The 19,929-nt window shown below is 37.8% G+C and overlaps 2 protein-coding genes and 1 pseudogene across 4 annotated transcripts; 1 reads left to right on the top strand and 2 right to left on the bottom strand.

The window, feature by feature from the left end:
- Nucleotides 1–3,474: 3,474 nt before the first annotated feature.
- On the top strand, nucleotides 3,475–6,873 carry LOC121753248 (trafficking protein particle complex subunit 5-like). Its single transcript, XM_042148470.1, has 8 exons — nucleotides 3,475–3,681; nucleotides 3,932–4,020; nucleotides 4,232–4,295; nucleotides 4,573–4,650; nucleotides 5,392–5,468; nucleotides 5,558–5,624; nucleotides 5,709–5,816; nucleotides 6,586–6,873. The coding sequence occupies exons 1-8, from the start codon at nucleotides 3,610–3,612 to the stop codon at nucleotides 6,613–6,615; spliced, it is 585 nt and encodes a 194-aa protein (XP_042004404.1). The 5' UTR covers nucleotides 3,475–3,609; the 3' UTR covers nucleotides 6,616–6,873.
- A 76-nt stretch (nucleotides 6,874–6,949) lies between these two features.
- LOC121753236 (J domain-containing protein required for chloroplast accumulation response 1-like) lies at nucleotides 6,950–11,592 on the bottom strand. 3 transcript variants are annotated; one of them, XR_006040365.1, is made up of 12 exons: nucleotides 10,999–11,592; nucleotides 9,674–10,236; nucleotides 9,378–9,590; nucleotides 8,970–9,295; nucleotides 8,789–8,891; nucleotides 8,560–8,627; nucleotides 8,409–8,471; nucleotides 8,247–8,324; nucleotides 8,002–8,178; nucleotides 7,805–7,927; nucleotides 7,449–7,534; nucleotides 6,950–7,367 (listed from the first exon to the last, which is right to left on the bottom strand). XR_006040365.1 is itself a non-coding variant. In XM_042148451.1 (10 exons), the coding sequence occupies exons 1-10, from the start codon at nucleotides 11,325–11,327 to the stop codon at nucleotides 7,883–7,885; spliced, it is 1,965 nt and encodes a 654-aa protein (XP_042004385.1). In that variant the 5' UTR covers nucleotides 11,328–11,592; the 3' UTR covers nucleotides 7,612–7,882. The 3 variants fall into 3 exon arrangements, 1 of the variants encoding a protein (XP_042004385.1); XR_006040367.1 differs by lacking the exon at nucleotides 7,449–7,534; XM_042148451.1 differs by lacking the exons at nucleotides 6,950–7,367; nucleotides 7,449–7,534 and having other exon boundaries at nucleotides 7,612–7,927.
- Nucleotides 11,593–12,292: 700 nt separating this feature from the next.
- Nucleotides 12,293–18,294, bottom strand: LOC121753227 (annotated as a pseudogene).
- Between the last annotated feature and the right edge of the window lie 1,635 nt (nucleotides 18,295–19,929).

Here is a 19,929-nt window from a genome sequence, read left to right as displayed (position 1 = left end):
TGAAATTTATCAAGAAAGAAACTAGCAAGTTTATATCTAGAGATTAATTTTAGATCATAGATGAAAATATAATTAATTTTTAAATTAGAGGTTATAATACTATCTAGTAAGTTTAGTATCAGGGAGACAGATTTTCACATGCCATTGTATATGCATCGAGATTGTTTTCCCTCCATTGACCAAAGCATAGCAGCGAGAACTAGTTTACCTTTCAGACCCAGTGATGTCAAGGATGCTCTTTTTGCTATGAAGCCTTGGAAAGCCCCGGGAGTGGATGGGTTTCAAGCAGGTTATTACCAGAGGCATTGGGAAACCGTTGGAAAAGATATTTGTGTTGAGGTTCTGGGCATTCTAGAGGGAGAATTGATGGATGATAAGACTTAATAGAACTATGATTTGCCTCATCCCGAAAGTGGAAGCTCCAAATAGTTTGACTTAATTTCGCCCCATAGCTTTGTGTAGCGTGATCTACAAGTTGGCAACAAAGACAATTGCTAATAGACTGAAGCAGCTCATGCCTCTGATTATTGGCACGACTCAATCTAGTTGTGTGGCTGGTAGACATATTTTTGATAATATTGTAATTGCACAAGAGGCTATTCATTCTATGAGGAATAAGTCTGGTAAAACAGGTACGATGGCTCTAAAGGTGGACCTCGAAAAAGCCTACGATCGGGTCAGTTGGGCATTTCTCTTTGATACTCTTAATGAAGCTAAGTTGCTTGCTGCTCTTGTGGATATGATTATGAAGTGTGTCTCTACTAGTTCAATGTAGCTGCTTTGGAATAGGAACTTAACAGAATCATTTAAGCCGTCTAGAGGACTTAGACAAGGGTGCCCGCTCTTGCCCTATTTATTTGTGCTTTGTATGGAGAGATTAGCTCATGGGATTGAGCATGCAGTAAAGGTGGGAGAATGAAGTCCATTTATGTTTGGTAAGAATGGACCATCCCTAACACATCTTTTCTTTGCAGACGATCTTTTACATTTTGGGCAGGCTGATGTTAGAACGGCTAAGGCCTTCTCAAATGTACTAGAGGAGTTTTGTGGAAGTTCGGGGATGAAGGTTAGTACTGCAAAGACAAGCTTATTTTTTTTCTAAGAACATCTACAGTGAAAAGCGTAGAATAATTAAAAATCTGCTTGGAGTGCGGGTAGTTAATGATTTAGGGCAATGCCTTGGTGTTCCTCTCCTGTACCGGAAAGTTAGCAAGCTCACATATGCTCGTATTTTAGATAAGATGAAGGCGAAGATAGCAAACTGGAATATTGCACAACTTTCTTTAGCTGGAAGAATCACTCTGGCTCAAGTAGTATTAAGCACTATGTCGCTATATGCGATGCAAACTTCCAAGCTGCCTGTGGGTGTGTGTGCTGAGATGGCAAAGGAAATTAGAGAATTTATATGGGGGAGCGATAGGAGCAACCAACGATTGAGCAAGGTCGCATGAAGCAAGGTGTCGCGACCTAAGGAGGAGGGTAGTCTTGGCCTTCGAAAGTTAAGCCTAGTTAATTTTGCCTTTGGAATGAAGGCGTGTTGGGAGATCTTCAAACAACCAATGTCATTATGGGCAACTCTATTATGCTCTAAATATAAGTTTGATCCACTTTTGGGTTTTGATCCTATTGCTCCAGCTTCTTGTACACCTTTTTGGAGATTAATTTGCAGCTCTTGGGATACTATGCGTAGGAATTTGGTTTGGGCGTTAGGCAAGGGGAGCAGTGTTCAATTTTGGAATCAACGGTGGGTTCCAGCTCTGCATGGGACCACTTTCTGAAGTAGCTATCCAACGTATACCTGATCACTTGTTGTATAGGACAGTGGATTTTTTTTTGTTGAAGATTCAACTTGGGCATGGTCTAAATTCAGTTACTTGTTGCCTGAATCGGTGCTTGATCTGATAGCTGCTATTATGCCGCCGGGAGCAGAGCATGAGAAAGACGAAGTGTTTTGGGGCTTTTCATCATCTGGGATGTTTTCTATCAAATCTGCTTATGATGTTCTGGTGGAAGGACAGAGGTCACAAACCTTCTTACCATGGAAGAGAATTTGGAACTGGTACGAGCCACAAAGGATTAAAACTTTTTTTTTGGCTACTCCTAAATAATGGGGTCCTAACAAATGCAGAGAGAGCAAGAAGACATATTTCTCCGTCGGCTATGTGTAGCATGTGTGGTTGTGAAGAGGAGACTGCCCTACATATGCTACGAGATTGCACCCACGCGAAAAGAATATGGGAATGACTGATGAGATATGGAGGAGAGGTTGGATTTTTTTATGTGGCCTTAAATGTGGCCGATTGGATTATTCAAAATATTAGCTCAAAAATCTTGTTAGGAAGTGGAGTCAAATGGCGCACGGTATATGGAGTAGGCTTCTGGCAAATTTGGAAAATGCGATGTGGCTTCATCTTTAAGGGGGAGAGAATTAGCCCGATAGAGAGCATGACTCATATTGTTAGTATTGCAAAGACAGTAGAAGAGGCTAAAATGGCAAACGATACAACCTCTGGAGTAGCTCGCTACCCACTTTTGTCAGTTGGTGACGGATTAGTGACGGATCAGTTTCTCCCAGTTAGTGACGGATTTGTGACCCGGTAATTAAAACTGTCCAAAATTTGACGGAACCGTCCAAAATGGACCAAATGTGATCCGATTTCAAATATGAGGGACCAATAATTCAAAAGATAATGTTTTGGACCAAAATAAAAAAAATGCAATATGTTAAGGATCAAATTGGGACTTTAGTCAAAAAAGAAATATAAGTGAGATCGAAACGTTGTCGCCTAAATAATGGGGTCCTAACAAATGCAGAGAGAGCAAGAAGACATATTTCTCCGTCGGCTATGTGTAGCATGTGTGGTTGTGAAGAGGAGACTGCCCTACATATGCTACGAGATTGCACCCACGCGAAAAGAATATGGGAATGACTGATGAGATATGGAGGAGAGGTTGGATTTTTTTATGTGGCCTTAAATGTGGCCGATTGGATTATTCAAAATATTAGCTCAAAAATCTTGTTAGGAAGTGGAGTCAAATGGCGCACGGTATATGGAGTAGGCTTCTGGCAAATTTGGAAAATGCGATGTGGCTTCATCTTTAAGGGGGAGAGAATTAGCCCGATAGAGAGCATGACTCATATTGTTAGTATTGCAAAGACAGTAGAAGAGGCTAAAATGGCAAACGATACAACCTCTGGAGTAGCTCGACTACCCACTTTTGTCAGTTGGTGACGGATTAGTGACGGATCAGTTTCTCCCAGTTAGTGACGGATTTGTGACCCGGTAATTAAAACCGTCCAAAATTTGACGGAACCGTCCAAAATGGACCAAATGTGATCCGATTTCAAATATGAGGGATCAATAATTCAAAAGATAATGTTTTGGACCAAAATAAAAAAAATGCAATACGTTAAGGATCAAATTGAGACTTTAGTCAAAAAAGAAATATAAGGGAGATCGAAACGTTGTCGTCTAAAGCCAGTCGCGCAACTGCAGCAAGCCTGAAACGCAAACTCTCAGTCGACACTGAGCATATCGGCGATTACTAGCTCCTATGATTCGAATACACATCAATTACTGCGAAATTGCATAATAGTTGGAAGGAGAAATGATAGGGGTTGGCAAAGCGAAGCAATATGCAAACGTGCTAGATAGACCCATTGGTAAAGGGAAACAAGAGGTAATCCTATTGCAAAGCTTATAAATTTGATCAATTTCTTGAAATTGAGATAAAGGTCATCGATCAAAGCTTTTATTCGTTTAATTACTTCGTAATGGTAGTTGATTGGAGTGACGAATTCATGTCTATGGCTGAATATTTTGTGAAGACGGTCTATTTATTAAATCTGCTGTGTTAAATTGGGGGAGGCAGGATTAGTCCTCATTGAATTAGGTCACGATTGACTCGACGAGTAAACGATTTGCTGCAGGTCAGTTTGAGTGCGTTCGCCTTCCTGTTTTCGGAGCTCGTTCAGTACAATCAGATTCAAGTTGACAACATAGCAGAGTTAGAAAGAAGGTAGTAGTTGTTGATCAATTTTTTTCAGTTAACCTCCAATATGATGATCATTGCTATAGAGCATAATATATCTACTGCTCACATTATTTTGATGTCAATGGATTAAAAATCTTTAGAGGATTTAAAATTTAGTATATATTGTCACTAAACATCTTTGCTGGAATCTTTTCTTTCAAATCCAGATTTGATGTTTACACTACGTCTGGATCAGGTTAGAGGATGCCGGCTATGCTGTTGGAGCCAGGGTTCTGGAATTGCTTTGTCATAGAGAGAAGGTTGGAAATTTCCTGCAAGCATGTTTATACTCTTCCAAGGAACACAGTGCAACTTCTGCATACCCGTTACTGCTCACATTGTTTTATCTCTTGATTTTCATGTGCTAAAGTTCTTCTTCATCTAGAGATGACCTGATAAAAAAAATTCTTAAATTTCTTTTGCCCTTCATCATCTCATATATTGCAAACCAGTTTTCACTTGTCAAAAAAATGAGAGTTTAAGATTTTTTTTATCTGTCAAATGTATTAATTGTTTTACTTTATTCCAATGCTCTAGGGTAACAGGAGGGAGACACGGCTATTGGGTATTCTGTCTTTCATACACAGCACAGTATGGAAAGTGTTGTTTGGAAAGGTTGAGACAACGCCATTCTTACTATTAGTCTTATGTTTTGTTTTGGTCTCATACTCTTCCACGAGTATACTTTTTATATTTATTGGCATGGCTCATGGTAGATCATTGATGAGGAATATGGGAGTAGCCTTTGCATTGGTAACACTTTTGTCAGAGATATTATTCTTATCCCTTAGTAGGGTTCCAAAATATCCACTGGAAAAAGGATATGACATCTTTGAGTGTGACTACAATTTAACATGAATGCTAGTCGTATTCTAGGGAATATCTAGTTTGTATCCAAAAACAATGATTTTAACAGTGTTCTTTAAGAAAATTCTATCTTAAAATGGATTAAATTAAATGACTCGTGAAAAATTAAACTTCCTTAACTACAAGTCTACAACATTTTGACATGGTTGATGAGCATTGGCATAAAATTGGTTCAGCATTTCGTGTATAAGATGGGTGAAGTGTCACTCTTGAACCATACAAATATGTTAATTACTGGGACATTGTACAAATATGTTAATTACTGGGACATTGTTTTCCCTTTTCGTAAATGTAGAGTAATGCAATTTAGTTTGGTCTTTTGATCCTTGTATGTAACTCCCATGGGCCCAGCTGTGATATGATGGCACAATGGGCTTCTCTTAGGGCCAGGGTGCTACATCAAATGAGTAGTGCAACTTAGTTTAGTGTTTTGGCCCTAACCAACACAATCCCATAGTTGCTTTGATTTTAACGTCGTATCAACACCAGGTTGCTGACTCTCTTGAGAAAGGTACCGAGCATGAGGATGAGTACATGATCAGTGAGAAGGAGCTTCTTGTCAACAGGTTATTTTATTATGCTAGTTTTCATTATATCATGCAAGATTTCCTTTACTCCCTGCAATATCTTGCTGACTTGGGAAGTTGTATGGTAGATTTATTTCAATTCCCAAAGATATGGGTGCCTTCAACTGTGGAGCATTTGTTGCTGGAATTGTGAGGGTACATACTGCATTGGACAAAGCTTTTCAAATTTTATTTATTTTATGCTAGTGGGTGATTTAAGTGATTTTTCCTATTTTGAAGGGGGTCTTGGATAACGCTGGTTTTCCGGCTGTTGTAACAGCTCATTTTGTGCCTGTGGATGGGCAGCACCGACCCAGAACAACTATTTTGATTAAATTTGCTGAAGAGGTATCACCTTAATAAACATGTGAATAGTACTTCTCTGTACTGCTGTATATCACTTCATTTAATGGGTGTTTATCATCATGAATTTATGATTTTGGCAATACTTAACAGTAAGACTTGGTCGCAACACAATTAAGGCACATGTTCGCTCTGTGCATATTGTGACTAGGTTCATCCTTTGGGACTGATGATTGTAAATTTGTAATGCTTTCTTGCATCCCTAACAATGAAAACTTTGTGGAGTTGAAATTAATGTGGAAGGCTGTCTAAGCAGGGACCCTGAATTTAAATGATACTACAAATTAAGTGTATGAAGACTTCAATTAGTGTACTTGAGTTCTGCTACATAATGAAATCGAAGTCCAACTGTTAGTAATTTTATTGAAAGACAATACTTGATCTTTTTCTCTTTAATAGTCCCTGAAGAAACAAAGGTATAGGATCTGTTCTGATAGTGAGCATATGCTTTTTTTTTCTTGTTCTTTGAGGGAATAAAGTTACGTTTGCTGATAAAGAAGAGGGAAGCTATGGCTGTAAGCTAAATAAGAAAGTCATTCCTGTCTGTGAAGTCCAAAAAACAAGTAGTATCCTGATTGATGCTTGTTCAAAATCTTTTCTAATCATCGCTTGCACGGTTGTCTATGTCATCGATCATTTAATAGAAACAAATGTCGTTCTAACATGTGCTTCATTTCTTTTCTTCATTCATTTTGGAAATTATTTTTAGTTTAACTGGTAGCGCTTACGAAATCAATCTTTTGCTACATTTTAGGTACTGCAACGAGAAGCAAGATTGGGTTAACAGAAGGGAAAATTGGAGCAATGGCTTTGGTATGTTGACATATTTGCGAGCATCTAGAGAAATTCGCTTATAAGATAGGTGAATGTTGAGATGATTGGCTAAGTTTACTATGTTACCTGTGAAGTTGCCGAGGGATTTTCATTACCATCGACTTACAATATGATTGTTTTATGTGACAATGCTTTACTTGGAATTACAAGACAGCTACACAAATCTTGTTGAGAATTCCTAAACTTCAGTATTTCTGTGTTCTGTAAATTTCTTGCCTTGAAGCTGTCAAGTAAATTAGTCACATAATACCATTTCTCACTCGATTATTCACAAAACATTCAAATCCAAAAATCCAAGATTGTATCATATGATCAAATGTTACGCACCATAACAAAAAAATCCAGTTTTGCATAACTTTGATAGCCATCAAATCAAGGATTTCTACATAGCAGCAGGGGATCTCCAAGAAAGCAATACAAGTTCAACAAATAACAGCACAGTACCAGTTTCTATAGATATGAGTAACCAAGCCTTCAGTTTCGACCAAGCGGCAATGATCTGCAACTATACGTCTCCTTGAAATCGTGCTTCTTCGTGAAGTGAAGAGCGACGCATCCAGATTTGTCTCTGATTATTTTTGCATATTGTCGCGGCTGGTGCTCCAGATTTGCTGGTTTCAATCGCTCTGGCGACCATAAATATAGTGGAAAATACAGCGACCGTCGCCCACATCACAAAGTAAAGCAATGCAGCAACCATCGCTGACAATGGACAGGATGAAGAACGAAAGTCATCATGGAATCAACGCAACTTTAAAACTGAATCTAATGGAATTTGGCGACCTTTATATCCGCGGCCTGAGGGTGGGGTCGGTCAATACCCCGACACCACCTGAATGCCTAGTCAACTTGGCCAAAATTAGCTATGACTTTGTTTCCCAAAACCAGCATTGAAACAACAAACCATGAAATATAAGCATTTTTTGTTATAAATGGCATGAAAATATTGAAAAATATATATATACTCCATATATATATTGCAACATCCATACAATTTTCAAGAAATCTTCTTAATCTTTATCTAACTACAACCATTTCTAAAAATCAAAGTAAAATGACACAAAATATTTTCAATGGACAAAAATAAAAATGGGAAGTGTGACATTGCTGCTCTGTAAGATCCAATGTTTTATGTATACCTCTTTTTCTCTGTTAAAAAGATATTTACATCTCTTGAAACTGACTGCTCATTTCTCTGTGTTCTTGATCTTGACTCACTATAAACCTAAGGATGAGCAAGTGTTGAAATGGTCCCATGCTTCCTACATTAACAATCAAAACAAAATTACACATCATTTTTAATTTCAATACATCACTAAACCTTGTCTGAAATTACCTGAAGAATGTCGAAAACCTTTTCTGCAATGTACTTGTGTTGAAAAGCAGCTCCTTTCTGCTGCAGCTTATCCGGATGCAGCCGGAGTAGAGCTTTCTGATACGCCCTCTTTACAGAAGTCGACTCGATCAGATCCACTAGGGGAACCGGCTTCCATCCACTCTCAGCCCACAGAACCTACAAAACTTCGTCTTAGCACATAAATATTTTTCCAGTTAAATCACTTAACGAAGATTGGAGATTACGTATTGCAGAGTCGAGAGCAGAGAGCGGATGTTTCCTTTCTTTCCGGCTGACCACTGCCGAATCTTGGCATCTATAGCCTGCATACATGTTTGGAGGCTCAACATTCCATTTTTTTGAAAGCATATGCATTGATTCATATGAATGTTGAGTGCATTACTTACTTTGGTTTCCTCAGAGCTTTCGTCCGGTGCATCAGCTTCGTTGTCATCAGGTAATTCCTGTACCTGTTGAACCATGCAACGACGTAGGATCAAAACTATACAACAGAATTATTATGTTATCCATTCAGTGAACAACAAATATGTCGTATACCTCAAACGTGTCTTCCAAAGGATCGTCTAGTTTCTCTCGTGGCATCCTTAAATCCTCGCGAAGCGACCCTAGAGAGATAGGAACTTGTAAAACAAGACGCTTTTATATGTTATGTAAATCCACAAAACTTGAAAAGAAAACAGAAACAGATAAAACAGATCAAAGAATTTATGGTTGATTTGTGATTCTGATCTTCCATTAGTAGTCTGAAAATGATTGAGTAACTGACCTGCTGAAAATGATTTTCGTAGTCTACTCGATGAACGAGCACTACGTGAAATTCTCCGTGGAGAGAACTGTTGCGCTTCGTTTCTCTCTAAATTTTCAGCCTCCTAAAAATCACAACAAGGATCAGAGCATCCATGAAGAAAATGTAATCTTTGTACTAAAAAATGGATTGTAGCAAGTACCTTGAAAGGAGCATCTGGTTTCTTATCCACATCTATTTTTTCTTGAACTTTTGCTTGATTCGAACTCGCCTCACTCCCTACATTTCCCCATCTCCGACTCCCTCGAGCATCAGCTTCAGGTCTTAAATCAGCATCCTGGTTGAAGATCTGAACAAAATCCTTCACCTTTCCCTTGGCTGCACCACTTTTCCCCTCAGTAGTTGCTCCCAACTTTGTAGCTTTCTCGGCTTTTGCATTGTTCGAGTCCACTCCGTTCCCCCCCTTTTCCTTCGCTTTCTTGCTGCCACCATCAACCGGCTGAGCTCTAGCTTTCTCATCCTTAATTTCTGCAATGAAAGTTGAGTTACAAACATAAAACAGATCAATCAATCCATGCTGATGAAACATTCATATGAAGAGAGTTGAGACCTTCACTCATCTTCACATGGACTTTCTTTTCAACTTGATCAACTGATTTCAGCTGTTCTTCCTTTACACTTGTGTTTGATTTTGGTTCATAAAACACTTCAAACACATGATCTCGCTCTTGTTTCTTCTCTCGTCTGCTCTTGACACGTTCTGATCTCAAGGGCTCGGGCTCTGCAGCAACTGGCTGAGCTCTTGCTTTCTCATCCTTAATTTCTGGAAACGAAAATTGTGTTACAAACATAAACTAGATCAATCAATCCATGCTGATGAAACATTCATATGAAAAGAGTTGAGACCTTCACTTATCTTCACATGGACTTTCTTGTCAACTTCATCAACTGATTTCAGTTGTTCCTCCTTTACACTTGTGTTAGGTTTCGACTCATAAAACGCTTCAAAAGCATGCTGTTTCTTCTCTCGTCTGCTCTTGACATCATGTGCACGTTCTGATCTCAAGGGCTCGGGCTCTGCAGCAGCAGAGACTTCGTATTTGACACCATCTTTTGATCTCAAGTTATTCCGAAGGACGAGAGGCATCAGCATTGGAGCTCCTCTGCCTGCCCATTTGTAGATAGAGAAGTGAAAGTGATTTCCAATGCTGTCAATGGTTTTCGTATCCGTGTCCTTCTGATCTTGATCAGACAACAGGGAACCCTCAGCTTCATCATCGGATAGTGGCCTTTGGGGGGGACTCACGGGCTCAGCTTCGTCTCTCATCATGTCACCAAGCTTCCCACTTGCCTCATTTGAGAATCTAGAGAAAGGACTCCATGAGCTCAGTCCATTACCACCTCCATCCACCTTGTTTTGCCCATGACTCTGGGATCCAAAGGTTGGCAAATCCATCTTTGGAGGCAAACTGGAATATTGTGACACACTCAATCAAGATCCATCCATCTTTCTTATCAAGAATGTGCATCAAATATAGCACTCATAAAATATGGAACTGACTAACAAATTCTCCTGACTAAAAATGAAACAATTTGACAAATTGTATTGACCCTTTAAACTAACTACTGTTTTCCTTTTTGGGATATTCCGACCTAAATAAACCATTTAATAAAAATAAACCCTTTTTTAATTTCGCTTACTTTATTTTTTCTGCTAATTTTTTTCATGTTCACTTAACTACTTTATCATGGATTGTGATCAAGATAGAACCATTCTTAAACGTAGAACCATTCTTAAACGTAGAACAAATGCCAAACGGAGGTCGTTAGATCTTTTAATCCAATGGTGTTGATTTGCACAACAACTTCCCATTACAACCAAAACTATTATTAATGGGTGAATGCAGATAAGTGAAAAAATAAAGCATGCATAGACTCTTCTTCGTTTCATTCATTCTTCCATCAACATGTGAGTTTTTTCACATGTTGAGTCCGGAATGTCGTGAAAACATAGTCTAATATGTATGATTTTTAATCTTGACCGTCATTTTTTCCTCATCCAATGAATAAAATATGTAGAGTTCTAGGTTCTACACTTAAGAATGGTTCTATCTTTAACGCAACCCACTTTATCATTTCTCATATTTATTCTTTGTCCATTAACTAACTAAACTTCATTTTCTTAAATATCGTACCAAAAAGAAACGTCTGGATTAATTTAAGTAAAAAACCTGAGGTGGGCAGGGAGAGAGGAGGCTAAAGCGTCAGGTTTAGGTGAGAAAGGGCTCATGATCCTCGAACCGGGGCTCGACCCATCACGATCACTCCTCCTCGGGGAGCCTTTGAATATGTCGTCGAAGAAATCAGGCCCCCTCTGCCGCCTCTTCTCCTCTCCGAACACCGGCTTCTCCCACGCCGACGATGACGGCTCCCCAAAGCTGTGCCTCTCTCTCACTTCCTGCATCGAGAATCGCCGCGGTGGGCCCCCGAACACGTCCTTGAAGTCCATATCATCCGACTCCGGACTCCCAACCTCTCTCCGCATCATCAACTTCTCCATTTTCTACACTTTCAATCGAAATTCAAACTTTGGCGGGAAAATCAGCATGTACGAGCTGTTTTGAGAGAGATGCGGAGTGAGATTAGGAAGAATGTTTACTGAGAAACAGAGGCCACAGGTTTGGTGTGAAGAAGATTTGGTTTGAATGGAAATGAAGATAAGAAAGGAAAGAAGAGAGATTTGTTTTTGGCAAAATGCCAGAAAACAATAATACTATCAACTATCATCGTGGTTTCGAATAATTTCTGCTGGAGTTGTTGATTAATAATTTTGTGCGACATACATAATTACGGGGGATTTAGTGATGATTTTTGATTGGTTGAAGGATGACAACCACTCCTTATGTTTGATGAAATAATAAGTGCAAGGACTTTTCAATTTCATTATGTGATTCCACATTTTACAGATCAGAGTTGTCTCTTTTCACAGGTACTCTTGACATTCCTGAAACTGAAAGTGAGTTGTCGTGGTAACCAAAATAAGTGGATGGATGGTCTTCTATAACTAAATTGACAGTATCATCTTTCTTGTTCAATTAATAATAAGATGAGATTTTCAGTCACAATAATAAAGAATTACTACTATTATTAATCTTTTTTAGAGGATGCTACTTATGCAGTTTGTGGATAGGATAAGGGTCTGTTTTTGTATCTATCTATCTATATATATCATCTCTCTCATTGTAAATTACTAGTAAAGTATGTAGTTCGTCATCGCCCCAAATATAGAGATACATCGACAGTCGACATGGGTAAATAATTAATGTATTTATCGTCATAGTATATAGTTTCTACTTTCTAGTAAGTTACTTATACGTGTCTTCAATTCGTCGGTATGCGATCCGGTTCAAACGAAATTTTAGAGAAAAAAACAATATTCTTCTTGTTTTGGTTTCGATTAACCGACCCAATTAATCGATTTACCAAATTTTGAGATTTTTATTCCAAATTAGTAAACGAAGCATCTAAGGCAAGACAAAACTAATAGGAGTATTTTCAGTCAGTAACAAAAAGGGTAAACTCTTTTTCACTAAAAAAAGTGTATAGTTGGTAAGAATTTGGCAGATGATGATAGAAGCGGAACTCATTCTATATATACATTGCGAGCGTCGGAATCAAGCAAATTGTGTTCCTCAATAGGCATGGACAAGGCAGTAGTTGATTTGGAGTTGTTCATTTTATTGGACTCCTCCTTCTCGAGGACTACTGATATTGCAAACACAGGTGAGGTGGTTGTGGCGCAGATGGGCAGACAACTTGTATGTCCACGTGCATCGCAGTACTAGATTGCTCCCAAATCGTCACCTGCAAGCATGGATCATAAGAATCGTAACTCGCTTGTATTGTATTATCACTGGAGAACAGAAACAGTAACTGCTATAAACAGAGTGTGATTTGCTGAACTTGAAAACCCCTGTGAAACAGCTCAAAGTAACAGAGACCGTTTATCAAATTTCATTTCTTGGAAAGTCAAGAATCAAATGTAGAATTTGATGTTTTTCATGACATACCTCAAGTCCCAATCCCACGTAATGTCCCAGTAGAATGAGTTCAATACACTCGATGATAGCCACAGAGAGCGATAGATATTCGTCCATTTTTCAGGGGAAACATGATATTTGAGGGCTGAGAGAAAAATAACTGCTACTGCTGTTGAATGGAGTACTTTAAAGCTGAAACAGAAGGATTTAAGTTACTTATTAGCACAAGTTAATTAAATAATTTGTGACTAGAACACGCCTAAATTTATAGGCTTTTCACTAAATGGAACTGATATCAACTTACCATTTAGAAGTGATGTTTTTTCTCGTGTCCTTCTACTGCCGAAGACATTGGAAGAGACGAAAAATTTAAGGCAAAACAAGAGCTATTGGTATTGTGACAGAGTGACTCCCACAAACAGAGTCTGCCTCAAGCCATGCAATAGTAGCAACCTGCATGTATGTAAGAAAATTTATCATAGGGTTTCACCAAAAACTCTAGTCCAAGATATTAAAGTAAAATTCCCATAAACTCAATGCCCAACATGGCTGAAAAAAATGAAGGGAAAAAACAAATTTCTGGTAGCATCAAGTGTGTAATTTTGGTTGCCATTTACCTCATCCGTCCCATTATTCATGGCACGTATTCCCTTTTAGGTCTTCCCACATAACACACAATGTTTCCTTTTAAAGGCACCTTAATTATCCAGTCTCACACAACTTTAAATAATACTAGTATATATTCCTCAGGCCACGTTTCTCTGCTCTAGATACTCGTACCCAAGAGAAATGTGCCATAAATAATGGGACAGAGGGAGTACTATTAAACTTCTTGTAAGCTAAAAGCAAGTAGAAATTGAAGGCATCTCGTTAACTGACATAAACAGTAAACTAGGACATGTAATTAAAATATTAACCTGCCGATGGACCATTCTACAAACTGAACGCTCCAGATCAGAGAAAACCTGCACGGGAAGACAAAGTTCAAGAAACATATTAGATTAGTCATGATTGCAACCTTTTAACTTGGGGCAAGAGTGAAACACAATAAAGATGGAAATCCTCCAAGAAGCTTCCTGTGACTGTTACTTTTTATTGTTTATTTTTCCAAAATATATAAATTACTTCAAGAAAACCATCGTAAGTCAATTGGAACATACAGCTTGATAAATGATAGACACTTTAGGTTATTTCTCAGGAGCACATACAATGGTGTTCTTCCAAGAAAGTGAGGCCATTCATCATTTTCCAGTGTCATGGATTGAATTAAAGCTTGACAGGACAAATTTTAAAATATACTACAATTTTATCCAATCAAGAATATTGGATTCACAGTGAGTTCAAGTATCATAAATCAAATCTTTATCTTCAGTATTTTCTGGAGAAATGATTAAAAAAGTCAGTAAAACCTAGAAGTACTCACCTAGAGATGTAAAACATTTTATTGTCATTGTGTCATTTATGTTCAACCATCACATACTCACCTACTTCAGCAGAAGGGTAAGACAAAAAGAGGACGTCTAAACTTACTACTAAACACACTAACAGATAAGAAACGAAATAACTGAGTGCATTCTGAAACTATCATTTTTCAAAACAACAATTTCTCAAGGAGAAACAAAGGAATTTGGGATGAGGAAAGATTTTGGGAGAAGAATATATAAACAAGCTGCAGAATTTATCGTGGTTGCAGGATTACGATAACAATTAGAAGAATTACAACAAGCAGATGCATACCTTTGACATAGAGGTAAATATGTCAGCCAAAAAGAAATCAGCAAATGTTATTGCCTGTATAAAATAGTACAACTGATCAGAAATTTATGCAGCTCAAGGTTAAAATTTATATATTAGTTTTCTACATATGTTTCCATGAAAACTTTGGTCAGGCTTGGACATTTCACATCTACAAGGGAAGCAAGGGTGGAAAATGAATAACATAGGTTTCACTTGGAACTTATGGTTTGTTTATTCGACTTAGAAATAAGATAGATAATAATGAACACATCAATCGCAGAGTTTTATATTGAAGCTCTCCAATCTAATACCAAGCTTTTAAGCAATCGCTAGCTGCATAAAAAGATGATAGCAGGGCTGATATGAATTTCTGGCTTTGAGAAATAGGCACAAACTGTTAGAAATATTAGGACTTAACAAAGAGGTGAAGCCTAAATTCCAGTACCAATAAACGTGCACCTCAAAATCTTAACTTTATGCCTTCTCACACTTGCTCCGCCTTTCTCAATGCATGTAACATAAATTTTTTTCATGTCATATATTAAGAAAGGACATAAAGGACGTTTATCATCTTTTTTTTTCTATCCTGTGGATGGTTAGATTTACAAGTCCTTAAGTTATCAAAGCGGTAAAACTTGCCTGTAATGGAAACACTATTCGCCAAACTGTCCTCAGGAAAAAGAATCGAGATGAAAGACAGAAGATATCAAAGGGAAATATGAGAGTCATTAAGATAGCAGCATACAAAAGCACCTGCAGTTGCCAATAAAATGTTACTAAACTTCATCACACAGAACAGAGAGGGTGTCGTCCTAAGAAAGGCAGTCCCCAGTTGATGTCATTGCTAGTCAAAAAAGAAGATAATAAACAAGCCAAGAACCATCAAGAATGATGACACTGATTGCACTCAGATACATGATAATATTAATATAAAGATCTTCTGAGTTCTCCGCAGATAAATACAACTCATGTGATATTCACCACCACTGAAAGGCAAAAATACAATCATTGTATAACATCCACCTTTTCCCCGTTACAGTAGCATTCAGTGCTTATTTTCATCTACAGCAATCACTGTACTTTCCTAAGTATTATCATTATCTTAATATGAAGATATCTGAAACAAGAAGCATAATTTTCAACAAATGTTGTTTAATCACGTGCATGAGATTTAATTTAAAGGATACAAGCATAATGTAGGTAGAATAACAATTTATGAGATTGTAAATTATTGCATGTATTCGTAAAATAAAAGGAGCTCACTATAGTCCATCCTGCATAATGAAAAAATCATTTCAAAGAAACTGAAGATGATAAAGCACCAACATATTTTCTAGGAGAAGAAGCATCTATTACACTGGTTGAGATGCCGCTAACGAAACTTCTCCATGAGAATACAGATACAGGTATGCTGTCATGCTAGTTGGGACAATGATTGTCATCCATGTAGCGCACTGACACATGAAAGGAATTATTGTCAGTAAATCATAAGCCCCTACAAGAGAAGTTGCAAATATACCTACATAAAGTCTAAAGACTCTGAACTTTATCAGATCAGAAATAAATTGAAGGAGAATATTCTGATGGAAATTCAAGCCAACATGAACAGTCCAGTATGATGCAACAAGGTTTAAAAGTTACCAAACACCAACAGAATGGAAGCGTACAATTTAGTTCTGGACGAATTAGAATACTGATTTACAGCAGCTAAAGAAATTGTAGTGAGGTAACCTGAAATATAATATATTTAGTTCATAGTTTAATATGAATACCTTCCATATCTCTCTGTGAGTTAGATGGCTCTGATCTAGGTCAAAAATTTTCACATATCCAATATTAGACTGGGCAAAAACCCATAAATTGATTCCCCAAAGCCAAACCATCATAGTCTGCATCATAACCGAAGCATTATATCAATTCAATCACTAAATCTATATAGATAAGAAGTTAAGAACTAAACCATGTAAAAATCACTGACCACGAGAAGGAGAGGATTATAATACAAGAAAGCCTCATATAAAAATAAATCTCGCAGGTCTGCACTCATTCTCATTACTGAATCCCATTCAATCTGAACATAGAAGAAACAAACACTGATCATCTGTGGACAACAATCAGGCCTAGAACAAAGCATTGGGCACTAAAACCCATAAGCAGATACGATATTACACTAACCTTGAAACAACAGAAACCCCAGATGAAAAACAGTAGTGCCTATACAAAAAAGATAGATTAGAGATGGCAAGCTAATCAAGAAGAATACAAAAGAGAAGAGTTATTAAGCAAAATGACTGTGGCATAAAGCATAATCCATAAACACCAAAATAATATTCCCAAAGAAGTGCAAGCCATCTGAATCGGCCAATGCATTATTATCACTTTAGCAATATAGTAAACCTAATCTAGGCATGGCATGTTGAGTTCCAGAGGTGTTAGGGTACTCCCAAAACATCATAATTATATGTTTGAGACATAAAAGAAATAGATAAATAAATTTTCCTGCTATCTCTTGAAAGGAAGACCAAACCTACTTTTCAGATCTTAGCAAGTTTACATAGCTTTTGACCAGACCAAATACCAAACTGTCTTAGTGAACATGTTCAAGTTCCATGACCATTTTATGCCTACAAATTTATGAGCTTACTTCGGAATAGATCTACAACTTATAAGACCCAATGTAACTACTTAGAGTAAGGAAGCTTACAACACCACTCAAAAAGTTCAGTCAAACTGTTAAGATGGATAGCTGGACATAGTTGATCCTTATACATATCCCATTGCCCAGAGATGTCATATAGATGCATACACTTACATTAAGGAGTAAGTTTTGTAATGCAAAAAAATTCCAAACCCACACCAGATTCTATGACAGCAGTGGAGCAAAGCCAGAATCTCTTTGAGAATAATTGTTCACCATCTCCAAAACGCAGCAATAAAAGTAAAACAAATACAGAAATCAAACAAAAAAATCAAATATATATTCCTCCTAATAACCCTTTCCATATCCAAATGCAAGAACGAACAGGTTCTACCCTGCCAGTCTAGGATGAACTAGAAGGAAAACCTTTAATCTCCACAGCAGAAGAGGAGAAGGCACAATCGCCACACTGCTTAATGCTGTTGACCCACCTTTCATTTCATTTGACTCTTTAGAAAGTAAAAATTCTTCGTCAGAGCTGTTTCCCAGCTCACTTGAGTCTACCAGATAATATCAAAATGATCATAAACATGCTTAAGTATGCATAGGCCTATGCATAACAATCTTCTTCCATTGTAGAATTGGCAGGCAGCCACTCGAAATTTTAGATTGCTAATGATTACATAGTTGTGTATTGAGGTATGGATGTTTCAGAATGTAGAGAGATATGGATGTTTCAGAATGGAGGCACTATCTTTATCCGACAAGTAAAGAATCAGCCTTCGTATCTACATCCAAACGTTGGACCATCGGCATCACGCACTCTTGCCTGACCGTCAAGAAAAGCTGCTGACGGAAAAACCACCTCAAGGAGCCTTCATGATTAAGGCACTGGTCATTGCCCTTTCTTCTAATCTTTGCATAAAACTATTATAAATTAAATTACATATTAAAAAAATTAAATTCAAATACAAACACACCACAAGGAGGAGGGAAAGTTCCTTGCGAAAACTAACAGCTTGAGCTATCAAGGACTCATTGTAATAATTACCTTTAACTTGCACAAAACAGAGCTAAGATTGCAAAACAACCCCAAACAGATAGTGATAGCACCGCAAACCCAAAAATACAAAAAAATATCAAGTGCATACTACCAACATTCATAATTTATAAACTAGTGCTCATAGGCCTGCAAATTTGGGTACCTAACCCGAAATCTCTAAAATATCACACCCAATACCCGACCCGTATATGAATACGGGTACCCTAATAACCGATGCGGGTACCCGAACCCAGCTGATCGGGTTCCCGTCAACACGAAATTGTTATATTTCAAATTTACTCTATTTAAATAAATTATATTGTGATGATTAAGAATTAATCAAAATAACATAATACTTATGGACTATTATTAAAAGTTCAAACTTCATTTTTAGGGCTCATTTGATTAGATGAGTAGAGTAGGAAAAGGATGGAAAATGCTGACGTGGACCTTTCTAACCATCGTTTGTTTGCATTTGTTGTTTTTTATCAAGCCCGTTTGAAAAAACACGGCCCGTTTGAAAAAACACGGCCCGTTTGAAATTAATGTTAGCTACCCATATTCAATTGGTAACTCTAACCCCCAAAAAAGAAGGTTTAGTGAGACAGAGTTTCATTGTTTGAAAAAGACTCCCCCTCTTCTTCCCCTTTTACCCTCTCTCTCCATCCTCATTGTTGCTCGAAGGCCACTGCAAAAACGCAGCAAATACGCCATAGCTGCAAAGAAAACTCCATACAGGTCAGTAAATCCAACCATTTTTGTTGTTGCGTAGACATTCGAGCTCGACGCTCTCCGTCGTGGGTAGATGGTTGTTGTCTGCAACATCTATGAATGACCCCCAATTTGATTAGACATGCAAATGAGATTAGGTTTGAATTATATGGTGTTTTATTTGGTGCAGGTTCTACAGTTTAATTGTAATTAGGATTGTACTAAATTCTATTATGTTATTCCCGTTTTTGATGTCTATTTGTGATTTGTACATAAAATGAATAATTTTTCCGGTGTCACTTGAAGGAGTGGGGACCTTCTGCGCATAAGCCCCAAAACCCTACAGAAATGTTTAACATGAGGCACACCATGGCGCGGAATATCATCGAACGTGCTTTTGCAGTATTGAAGATGAGGTGGGGGATATTACGCAGTGCCAGCTTCTACCCGATCACAACACAAACGCGTCTCATAATGGCATGCTTCATTCTGCACAATTTCATTCGGAGCCAAATACAAGTTGATCCAGTTGAGTTGGAACTTTTTTTTTTTTTTTTTAAATTAACTTCATATATTTATATCATATATATGAAGGAGGAAATTACAAATCAACTCCTATAACAAGGAGGAAAGACAAATTACGCCACCCAGGGTTCGAACTCGAGACCTCCAGGATGGACGCAGTATCCAGCACCCTTTACCGCTAGGCCAAGGGGCTTGGATCCAGTTGAGTTGGAACTTAGTGATGCAAATGTGAACCTTGAAGACCTTGAAGATATAAATGGGGACATTTCAGCAGGGGCGGAAGGAGATGTCGTGGAGTATGTAGATGCAGTTGAATCTACTCCAGCGTGGAACCAAACCAGGACAGAGATAGCCGAGTTTATGTGGAATAATGCGTAGCTTAGCTAGTAGTTTAGTACTCTGCAAGGTTGTGCAATTTGTTTTATCTTCAAACTATTAGTACTTGGTAATCGCTGATTACGAGCTTTCA

Source organism: Salvia splendens, chromosome 1, assembly GCF_004379255.2.
Source record: "Salvia splendens isolate huo1 chromosome 1, SspV2, whole genome shotgun sequence".
Taxonomy (NCBI): Eukaryota; Viridiplantae; Streptophyta; class Magnoliopsida; order Lamiales; family Lamiaceae; genus Salvia; species Salvia splendens.
Note: the sequence above shows the minus strand (reverse complement) of the source record. Positions and strands in the feature narration are given on the sequence as shown.

Excerpts from the sequence above, each read along its gene's own strand:
- LOC121753248 (XM_042148470.1), top strand. The coding sequence starts at position 3,610 with ATGATAGGGGTTGGCAAAGCGAAGCAATATGCAAACGTGCTAGATAGA. Across the intron at positions 4,651-5,391 it reads GGAAAGTGTTGTTTGGAAAG|GTTGCTGACTCTCTTGAGAA; the intron begins GTTGAGACAACG and ends TATCAACACCAG. Across the intron at positions 5,817-6,585 it reads TGATTAAATTTGCTGAAGAG|GTACTGCAACGAGAAGCAAG; the intron begins GTATCACCTTAA and ends GCTACATTTTAG.
- LOC121753236 (XM_042148451.1), bottom strand. The coding sequence starts at position 11,327 with ATGGAGAAGTTGATGATGCGGAGAGAGGTTGGGAGTCCGGAGTCGGAT. Across the intron at positions 8,628-8,788 it reads ACGAAAATCATTTTCAGCAG|GGTCGCTTCGCGAGGATTTA; the intron begins GTCAGTTACTCA and ends CTATCTCTCTAG. Across the intron at positions 8,472-8,559 it reads CTTTGGAAGACACGTTTGAG|GTACAGGAATTACCTGATGA; the intron begins GTATACGACATA and ends ATGGTTCAACAG.